Source organism: Prunus mume, linkage group LG7 (genome assembly GCF_029339155.1).
Source record: "Prunus mume cultivar Tortuosa linkage group LG7, ASM2933915v1, whole genome shotgun sequence".
In the NCBI taxonomy this organism is placed as follows: domain Eukaryota; kingdom Viridiplantae; phylum Streptophyta; class Magnoliopsida; order Rosales; family Rosaceae; genus Prunus; species Prunus mume.
The window spans coordinates 12,887,035-12,898,502 of NC_142704.1; the positions used below are offsets into that span (position 1 = coordinate 12,887,035).

The 11,468-nt window shown below is 35.6% G+C and overlaps 1 protein-coding gene across 1 annotated transcript; it reads right to left on the bottom strand.

The window, feature by feature from the left end:
- Positions 1–1,050: 1,050 nt before the first annotated feature.
- LOC103336696 (lysine-specific demethylase JMJ29-like) lies at positions 1,051–10,593 on the bottom strand. Its single transcript, XM_089041617.1, is given in 15 exon segments — positions 1,051–1,416; positions 2,374–2,432; positions 2,903–3,022; positions 3,529–3,614; positions 3,686–3,758; positions 4,634–5,170; positions 5,757–6,095; positions 7,307–7,830; positions 7,833–7,926; positions 7,928–8,033; positions 8,129–8,192; positions 8,523–8,661; positions 8,741–8,840; positions 9,567–9,682; positions 9,766–10,593. Coding segments are annotated over 15 exon segments (3,030 nt in total). The 5' UTR covers positions 10,411–10,593; the 3' UTR covers positions 1,051–1,388.
- Positions 10,594–11,468: the final 875 nt, after the last annotated feature.

Below are 11,468 nucleotides of genomic sequence, written 5' to 3' on the forward strand. Positions count from 1 at the left end.
TGTCCATATTTATTATAAAATTCACATCTCACTCATCATACAATTGAAATATCTACTCACTCATCATACAATTGAAATACTTCCGATCCTCGTAGTCTGACACAATCGAGTACAAGAACGACTCAATCATTGGCAGAGGCGGTTCTACCGGATCACGACGTGAGGGAGTATTTTCCTTCAAATGACGTAATAGTGCCATTATTTCTGACACAGAACGCATCACTAAAACCGACTGCTAGCATTGTTAACTTGAGGAGCCATATGTAGTGGTTTTCCTCTTTTTTGTTTTGCTTTGAATAATCTATTAAAAAATGAAATTGGAAATGCCAAAAATATTTATATATTTTTTTTAATGACATTAAATTGAATAAAACGATTTTTTTTTTACCTCATCGCCAAGATTTTGACCTCTTCGAACGTTTGTCCACGACCCTCCGGCTTCGATAGAAAAGGTCATTTGTATTTTTGCACAAATGGAATTTTGTAGTAGAAAATTTGGTGTGGAAAGTAAAAAATATTGGAACTAGATGAATTTGTAATAGAAAAAAATATTGGTAGGTAATAGAAAAAACTTCCAGAATTTTTTGATATTTTTTACAAATTCTTTTGATTTTTTTTTTCAATTTTTTTAAGCCAAAAATTGGACAGTCTTTGGATTGGATAAGTTTTTTGGATCAAAGACTCCAGGAGAAGACACGTGGCTTGTAACCGTTGGTTTCTGTGGGCTGGTGAGTCAGCGCTGAAGTCATCGGCTGATTTTCAAATTTTTTCTACTGTTGATGTGTGGAAAAACGCCAAAGCAAAAAAAAAAAATATTGAAAAACAGCTGCTGATGTCAGCATGACATCACGTAATGGTAGGGTTTAGGCTTGCACTGGAGGTGGCCTTAGGCTTTATCAAAACACTGAAATTTACCACAAAATCATTCTTGCAATTTATTAATTATATTTTACTAATTTCAAATTGCATTGGCAAGTTCATCACATAATGGTAGAAGAAATTTGAAACAGAGTACTTGATAGAAATTTAAAAAAAAAACACAGAGAAGAATGACCAATGAACTAAACCGGTTACTAGATCTTCAATCGTGTCTACACTGTACAATACACAAAATAATGGCACAATTGATTCACATAATACAATTAGAAACTACTTATATAACTTAGATTACACGACTGTAAAACATAACCCAATCAGTAGAAACTCCAAAACTCTCGAGCAACAAGAACAAAATTTGAGCATGGAGGACAAAATGCCACAATCATCGGTTAATATGTAGCAAAATGTAGACAATAGTTCTTATGGCATAGATCACTATGCATGATCCAGCAGCCTACACAGCTCAAAAGAACCTTTCCCAGTTCAACCATCTTCAATGCTTGCGTTTTTTATGCGTTGTCTGCAGTTTTCTTTGACCTGGAAATCAAAAAATATAGAACCAGGCATCTCAACGGATATTCTCAAGTGCACAAGAATAGACAAAGTTAAACATAAAAATAGTACTTAATTAAACAATGTTCCAGCTGATTGTATTCCAACAGTGAATAAACTAATTACATCCTAATATCTGTAGAAAAACACTTTTTCCTGACTTTCTCAACTAACAGCTTACATTCCATTCAAATTCCATTGAAAACATTGATTTCTTACATTTGTGAAAACGTGTCAGTAACAGCACTCCAGGAGAATTCACTGACACAAGTTAAACTTCAGCCTGTGTTTTAAGATATTTGCTATTGTGCAGCTGATTTCAGTCTACATTTTGCAAGCAGTACAATATAACACACACGCAAGGAAAACTTTGATTTCCTACTCACCAGGTAAACCAGGAGGAACCCTTTTAAACTGATATTCAAATCTCAACAAAGTACTTTTTTTTTAATAAGTGGCTGTTGGATTTCTACTTTACTGAGAATAAATTTCTTTGTTCATCAATGAGTGACTATGTTTGTGTCTATGAGCGTGCTTGCATGTGTGCATTTAACGCTCATCGATGAGTAGGAATATGTGTGCGTGTTTGTATGCAGTTAAATCAAGAAACAAAATCATTTGCTCAAAATGGTTGATCAGAAGATCAACAAACAAAACAGTATTTGTCAAAATGTTAAATCTTATATGCATAATGGAAGTATGATTAGTAACTTTATTAATCTGGATATTAGCAAAGTAAGAAAAGAAAAGAGAAAAAATAATAATAATAAAGAAAGGCTAGTTTGTCAGGTTTTGCCAGACTTTGAGACATCAGCACACCTCCGACCATGCATTGGCTCTTCAAACCCAAATATCATGAGAACACTGCTAAATTTTGAGTACAGGCTGACTAGCATTCTTATCCAAAGGCATCATATATGTGTAGTATACTAATCAACTAACCTTGCTTTCTTATCTGGAGACATCAAATTGTTAACAGCATGAACAATCATTTTCTTGACCTGTTTCAGGAGGAGCAGAAGAATAAGTCTTTTGTAATTTGTCTCACATAATACAATTCTTGTGTGCATATCATAATAGCCTATATCTGTACCATCCAGGACTGAAATGATCACCTAATTAGGTCTCTAGATAATACTCAAAGCAGAACCCATCAGTATGCGTGTGTGGTGTGTGTGTGTGTGTGTATCAACTAAAACGGAGATAGAATTCAAACAAAACCTTAAATTAACACAAAATCGTTCAACAAAATGATGACAAAAATTTAAAATGAAAAAGAAGCTCATTTTAGGCATAAGTTCGAACAATCATACTAACCCACCAAATCAAGAAAAAGACCAAGCAACTCAAGACATTAGAATAAGTGATATATCAGTTGGTCAGGTTACCCATCTAATGTATTTAACATTATCAGAACATGCTGATATAACAACATTGACATCCTATTTTAAAGATAAAGAATTCTACATACCTCTAACTTGTCCTCTTTTGCCCTATGATTTTGTGGAAGTTTTCGGAACTCTTCTGTCATGCGGAAGCACTCGCTGACATTTTCAGGTGAAACGAAGTCCATCGCAACTTTGATGCATGACTGAAAATAATAAATAAATAAATACATTGGACTCTGGAAACCAAAACAAACGAATTTCATATTTCACGAACAGAGCAAGAAAACTTTTACATTGAAGATAAAAAAAATATATCCTTTCAAATGCATGTTCAGTTTAATAAGAGTAAGATAGAAAGCATGAAAAAACATTAGGACATAACAAATTTCAACAGATACGTAATTATACATGGAAAATAAGTTATTACACTTGAAATTCTAACAGATCAATTCCAGAAGGGATCTCTAAATAATTCATCAAAAAAGGCCATGTATTGTATGGTAACTACACATTGATGCTTTTACTTTACAGGAAAATTATTCTATAAAAGAAGGCAATTAACAGGAGGCAAAGGTATGGCAGACAAATTTCAGACACTAAATACCAGCAAATCTGGTCTGATATAAACTTTAAAAAAAACAAAACAAAACAAAAAGGTAGAGCATCAAGTACATGCAAAAGTAAACCTGAATATCATTTAACAAGTTACCTTCAAGTTTCTTACTTGATGTGGACAACCCGCAGGAATAAAGACAGCATCCCCAAGTTTTTGGACAAACGTCCATGGTTCAATTCCTATTAGAACGCACAAAATCATAAGATATATAATTTGAATCCAATTACTCATAAGTATTTAATGAACTAACCATATTCTTCCTTGAGCTTCTTTTTATGCTCCAGAGTCAGATAAAAGGTCTGATCATGTATGGGATGAATAACCTACACCATCAAAAAAACCACATTATATGATGAAAAACTAGATAAAAACAAAAAATATATGCATATAAATACGTCAATAACTTTCCTATCTGAAACACTAAATCAGATGGGCTACAATTTTGCAAGTGGAAGCAAGATTTCACGCACTACCAAATTGCCAGTGCATCTTTTACTGAATCCCATTAAATAGCCCCATCAAATTTGGTTAGTCAGCCAATTAACCTTATATTTTCATAAGAAGAAACTTTCATTGGAAGAAAATAATAGTATACAAGTCAGGGGACAATAAATGACCATAAGAAGAAACTTTCATAAAAGAAAAATTGGCTGGAGGTGCACTGAAAGATCCAAAAGCCAATGTATAATGACCATAAAAGAAGGGAAACAATCAATAGGAAGCAAAAAATTCCATTTACAGATAAACGACCTATTATTGAGGCCATACAAACCCGAATAAGGAAACCCTAAAACAGACCTCATATGGAAGTCTGAAATATCTAAGTAAAAATCAAATTATATTGAAAACTCTAAGCCACACCAAGATGTCGTGGCACACAAGTGCGTAAATGCACCTCATGAAATCCATCAATGACTTGAGTTTATATTCAGTCGTATATCAAATTATTCATACATTTCTGCAGTAATCCAACTCAAATAAATTTTGCCTAAATCAATACATACTAAGCACAACAAGAAAAATAATTCACTTCCTTGAGCACCAACCAATGTCACTTTGCCCAACCAAAAGAATGCAGAAATATGGATAATTCAAAACTAATATATTGATTATGTAATGGGCCTAAACCATTACTATTGCAGCATTATCTCCAAGAGATAAAAATTATCTAGCTTTAGAATTGTTACTTAGCAATTACCTGCTGCAATGGACAACAGTGTACGTGCCTGAATTCCTTAGAGTGCTTCCTGAGGTATTCTTCCAGCTTAGGAACATCCTGCCTCCGGAAAATGTCCCACAAAGCACCACCTTCTGCTTCATTTGACCTTTCCAACTTATTCCCAGTATTTATTGAATGCTCACTATTTTCACCGCTTTCATCATGATCTAATTTTTCCTCTACACTCTTTCCAGACTCGGATCCCTTTGAAACACTCTTTTCAGACTCAGATCCCTTTGAAAAGTTTCCATCATTCCCAACATTTGATTTATCCAACTCTTGAACCGATGAACCACTTTTTTTATTACCAACTTCGAGACAAAATTCTTTATCATTTGCATCCCTGGAGCACGATCCACTGCCAGGATTACCACAATCCATAAAGTCATCCTGAGTCTGACAATCCCCAGAAAATTCTCTTTGGTCTTGCTCCATATGTTTTTTCTTCAACTTTTCTATAGTAGCAAGTTGCTCAGGAGTAAGGGTCACTTCAGTAGTATGTGTCAAAACATTGACCTGAAACAAATTAGTCAGGACAAAATATGCTGAAAGTTATAATATGAAAAGGAGGGGGGGGTGGTAAAGACATGAAGTATAAATGAAACAAATTCAAATGATTCTCTTCTGTCACCTACTTGCATCAATTATGCAGTAATTCTAAACCAAAAGGACAAACATATGAGTATGACATGTCGAACACATTCTGCACATGTCACGGTGACATTTAAGGATACAGACACATATGAAATGCCTTGCAACTAACTATTTTAAATTTTCTGATATGTCTCAGCGGTTTATAATTTTTGTTTGAATCAAAACAATGACCGAGCATTGACTTTATTTACAATATATATTCAGGTGAAGACTCCAACCAGAAAGGTCAGATGGGCAGTAATTAGCACAACCACTACCAGCATGCACAAGATATATTCATCTGGTTATTGCTTATTCCATGCATCTCACATCCTAAATGACCACTACATTCTGAAAGAAACCACATGCAGCCCTACAAACACACAACACCCCCTCCCCCTCTCTAAATAAATAAATATATATATATATATATATATATATATATATACAAGAGAAAAAGAAGGATTACCGCATCAGACATATCACAGTGAAGCTTGGTTACAGAATCTCCACGCCCAAGCTCCTGGGCAAAACCATAGGCAATATATGTCTTGGGCCCCATGTCAGGCTTTACATAATCCTTACGCTTCTTAGGCAATTTGGTCGCGAGGTTCAGACAACCACTGCGAGGATGGGTATATTCCTTGAATGGCAAACAACAAATAAACTCAGCACCATGACGAGGAAGGCGCTCCTCAAATAAATTAGACGGCGGCCAATCCTTAAGTTTCAGAATCTGAGGCCAATTTTCCCAATCAAACCGGCCCTTCGAATATCCAGTAAAAAATTGGTGTATATTGATATCCGCCTACATTTCATCACAAGTTAATATAACTTATCAAAATCAAACCATCAATAAACATAGAACAGTTCAAGTTTTGAAGAGAGTGATAACTATAGTGGGAGGACAAAAGTGGAAAGAAATTACGAACAAAGCCCCTAAACAATCCATAAAGAAATAAAAACTTCTGACAAATTAAAATGATGTTAGATTATCATAAGAGACTAACAAGCACATAAAAATGATAAATAAACACAATACAGAATATGCTAATCAGATTATCAAATATCTTAAAACGACTGGATTGAGATGATGAAAAAACCAGTGGTAATGACCACCCCACTTAACATCAATCTAAAGTGAGGTTTGTGATTCTGACAACATACAGAAACAAGGTTTTTGCATTTGTAAAATCCCTCGTATAAACATGCAATAGAAAAAGAAAATCCACTAAACTTCTTTGTTTGACCACACTTACAAACTCATTACATTAAGTAGTTTCCCATTCGAGCTCAACTTTCCAAGATGGTGATTAGTTCAGTTGAATCACTTCATGTAAAAAGAAAAGCTCATTTGACAATATTCAAAACCTGATTAGGAAGATCTGAATGGCAATTCTGATCTAGAATTATTATTAAAGAAACAAATCTAGATCCCTGCCTAATATTTAGTTGGTTAGCATTCCAAATCAACAAAAAGAATTTTATTGCTTATTTATAAATGAATGTTTTTGGGTACATAATTATATACATGAGTTGTTTCACATTAAACACATATCAATTAATTAATATGAGCTGAGACTGAGACAAGTTGAAAACCTTCCATGTAGTTACCCAGAACAAATTTTCTGCAACAATGTTAGACTGGTGTTCATAAATTTTATACTATCTGAACAGATTCTTTTTCTCGTCCAACATATATACTCAGCAAAGAATACTTAAAACACGTGAACCATGGGAAAATAAACAATTTATGATTTAGACCAAGGACCATAAAGATGTTTGTGCTTATTCAGACTGCACAAAGCAGTATTAACAAACCCCCCCTATAAAATTTCTACCATTAAAATATCCACCTAAATTGATGAAAAACCTGTACAGTACAGATATTTCTCAAATATTATCACACTATAACTTTAAAAAGTTAACATATTTAAAACATCATTACAGCCAGCAGTGAGCAATTAGAAATATAATTATAAATAGTACTAAGCAATTCAAAGCCAGAGAATAACTGACCTCACACCAATCCAAGCAGTCAATGGTCTTCACATCCAAATGTCTACCATGCTTAATATGTTTCATCTGACGACAAGCACGCCACATGACCAATGGTTCCCAGCTTAAACCATTTGTAGTTTCAAGCACATTACTCACAATTACGGGCTCACCCCTGAACCAATGCCACTGAAAATGCTTAAAATCATCACACTGGATATCTCCAGCCCTTGGACAGTACAAATAGTTATCATCAGAAGCAACTCTAGAAGCTGCTTTCCTTGATTTAGTGCTGCTTGAGCCAACATCGTCCACAGAGTTGAGACATGAACACCTTTCTGTCAAAGTTTCACTTAAACGCATAAGATTGTAAGCTTTGTCTATTTCTTCTGCTTTCTTTACCAACTCCCTGATGTGATTTTCGGGAAACATGCATCTCAATTCTAAAATACCATCACCACAACCATTCATGTCCTTTGGGGGGCAAGGAATATTTCCATCTTCATTTGGTTTCCACTCAAATGTTGACCTTCCAGAACACTTAGGCTAGTTTCTGGAGGCAGTTCCACCTTTTCCTTTCCACCATGCAAATAGTCTAGGCCCCGACTGACATATTCCATAATCACTTCCTCCCCACCTCCCTGCCAAGCATCCATCTCGGATCTCCCGACAACAGTTGAGGCAGAGGTCATATGAACAACTAGGACAGGTTCTGTGAAGATCAAAAATCGAAGTTTTGCAGTTGTTGCTGACAAAGAAATATATAAACAAAGTTAATATCAAATGACTAATCAGACTGCAGAATAAATGTAATATAGAATATATTCTGGGTAATGGCTCTACCAATACACACGCTCATCAGCTTTTACATCTGACTTTTTTGTCTTTAGCTCCAAAACAGTTAAACCTGTCCCAAAGAATGTCCAAAATGAAAATTTAAAAAAAGGGTAAAAGCACATTAATATTTTGTGTTGTAAGACTCAGATGGTGGTGGTCACATCTTTCATGAACTAAGATAATTTTGCATGTTTTCCCTCCCCCACTATACACACACACACACACACACACACACACACACACAAAATGTAGCCATCTGAACACAAACCTACAACCACGCCCTTTTAATTATTAGACTAATTATTCCTTGCCTCAGAATCAAAACACAAGGTGGTGAGAAACAAGAGTTAATCCTGTAATGAGTTCCAACACCTGTGTGAAAGAGACAGAAAGAATGTACCTTGTCTACTAGCCTCCATCTCCATCTCAATAACTTGCTCATCATTAATTCTTTTCAAGAATGGAAGCAAAGTATGAATCAAATATTTAGAGTGCTCAACTTTTTCACCCTCCTCAATTTTAAAATCCAGGATCAAATTCTGCAATATAACCAATAAATCTAATCAAACTTTACTGACATATAATTCAGGAGATTTGCACACAAGGAGAGAAACTGACCTTCACAGGTACATCTATGCGCAAGCATGCTTTGCAATTGCAATTTCCACGGCATACTGGACAAGACTCAGCAATGGCATCCTCTGATGTCTGAGGATACCTACAAAACTTGACAATAAATACACACAAAAACTATGCAAAGAGAGTTGGTGTGTCAAAATAATTGGAGATTCGCAACCAGACATACACAGAGACCTCTATTAAAGCCACATCCAATCCTAATAGACACCAGGTTTCATCCAATAAAATTTGATTCTAAGGCCTTTAACAAGTATGAGCATCTTACCGAGTAAAAGAACATGTTGCTTGATTTCAGGCTTAGTCAAATGCATATTATTCAAAAAGAACCAGATAGCAGAAACTATTAGTACTCAAAGTAAGCAAGTTATATAAGTTTTCACAACCTTGTTCAAAGACCTAATCAGTTGCCATTCCTCAGTAGACTCCACCCTACAATTTTTCAAGTATTTATTTCTAAGAAAGTGCAATACTCACCCCGTATTCCATGTGAGTCATTTGACTTTGATTATCACTGATATCATGCATAAAACCCAAGCACCAAAACATAATTTTTTTTTTTTAAGGGAAAAAGAATAAGGCCCTATTCTGCAACTTTCTTATGTAACTATCACCAATTTTATTATATAAAAATTCCATAATCCCCTTCTTTTTCAAAATGAAATACAATATCTTATTTACTGGATTCTACTGAGGCAAACTCATTTCAAAGAAACGTGGCTAGTCCAACAAAACAAACTCAAACAATCCAGCATATTTTACCAGTTGGTAACCAGAAATAAGAAAGATGAAGCAGATAAATGCATACCAGTTCTGTATGCAAGGAACGCAATATCGTTTTCTTTTACAACTTTTGCAGCGAACAACCCTGCCCTTGTCATTCCTCTGACATTGATGGCACATTAAGGATTGCTCCTCAACAAACTGTTAAAACCCAAAATCAGCAATTACATAAATCAACAATAGTGACAACAAAAGGCATAAACAGGGAGTAACAGGTTTCTTACTTCTTTAGAATGCTTATTTTTGGTTTGCTCTTCTTGCATTAGAGGAACTTTTACAGGCCTAAGCGAATAACCTGCCGACTTTCTCAAACTTTCATCAGAGTTCCCCAAATCTCTGCTTCTCTTCCTTCCTCGGCTCTCCCTCTCAGACAAGGCAACCCCTTTACCTTCCCCTTCCTCTCCATTTTGTTTTTCCAAACTATGCTCCTGCTTCCCCATTATGATTTCCACTCTATCAGCCTCTAAATCTTTCTTACTCTTCCTGCCACGCTTCTTCTTCTTCATAGTCTCAGCAACCCCTTCATCTTCCCCTTCCTCTCCATTTTGTTTTTCCAAACTATGCTCCTCCTTCCCCATTATGATTTCCACTTTATCAGCCTCCAAATCTTTCTTACTCTTCCTGCCACGCTTCTTCTTCTTAATAGTCTCAGCAACCCCTTTTGACCCATCACTTTGATTCCCCAAAGTCTCCTCCTTTTCCAAGCTACCGTTTTCTGAGACACCATTCTCGTGAGTTTCCTGGACTTCTTGGTCTCTGTGGCTTTCTGGGTCTTCTTGCTTTGACCCGTTTCTGCCTCCGCCTCTACCTCTGCCTCTGCCTCTTCCTCTTCCTCTTCCTCTTCCTCTTCCTCTTCCTCTCCTCGCCATCACAACCCAAATTTGACAACTCGCTCAAACCTTTTCGTATTCTCTCCCTTCTGGACAAAAGTGTTATATGGGGCTGTCAGTGAGATTGTGTGCGTGCGGGGGGAAACTCAAATTTATTTAGGAGAAAGAAAGTTAGATAATTTATAGGAAACTAAAGAGAAGATGGAAAGTACAGGAAACTATGGGGACTTGGCTGGATGGATGGGTTAAATTAATTAATTTTGGAAAGAAAAAAAAACTGTGGGCAAAAGCGGACTGCGGGGGAATTTTGAAAAAATGGCGCCACAACAAGTCTTCTTCAATTCAAGGGTTGTTTTCACTTGTGATTTGACTGCGGACCCTCTGGGAGGTAAATATTAATTTATATTTTGGATGATGAAGAGAGAATACACCATTGGGAACATAACAAGTAGCCAAACCTCAACCTTTTCTTCTTGGATACGGTATCTCACTGTCCTATACACAGGCTATCTCTAGGCCTGTCTTCGACATGTCAGAAAAGACAGGGGCTTTTTACTTTGCTTGTGTCTTTTTTTTCTGTTCATTTATGAGAGGTTGTAGTTGTTGGTTTGGGCCTGTCAAAATTTGGTACGTGTTGAATTTCTTCAACGATGGGCTGATGACGCTCTGATGATTGAAGGGAATTTCAGTGTTTTATTACCCCAAAAAGTGAAGGTCGGTGTTTTCTGATCTATTAAAGGAGAACCAAAACAAGTAAGAAATATGTTCGAGGGTCAAAAGCAAGAAGACCCAGAAAATTTAGTCCAGTTAGGTCAATGGTCAACACAGAGAATATTCAAAATTAATGAGAGGCTCTCTCTCTCTCTCGACATAATTCTCAAACTCATTATCCTTTAACAAATAACGTTCCATTTCAATTGTGATTTTGCTTGATTTCTGCTACAACAATTCAGCCCGCGAAGGACATTCCTAAGCCCATTTAAAGTTTTTTCTGGTTTTCGATTATTTAAAAAAATATATATTAATTCATGTTTTTAACCTTCTAGTAATAAGCTTTGTCATTAGCTTTTAATTAAACTGTGATTCAGACTAGATTT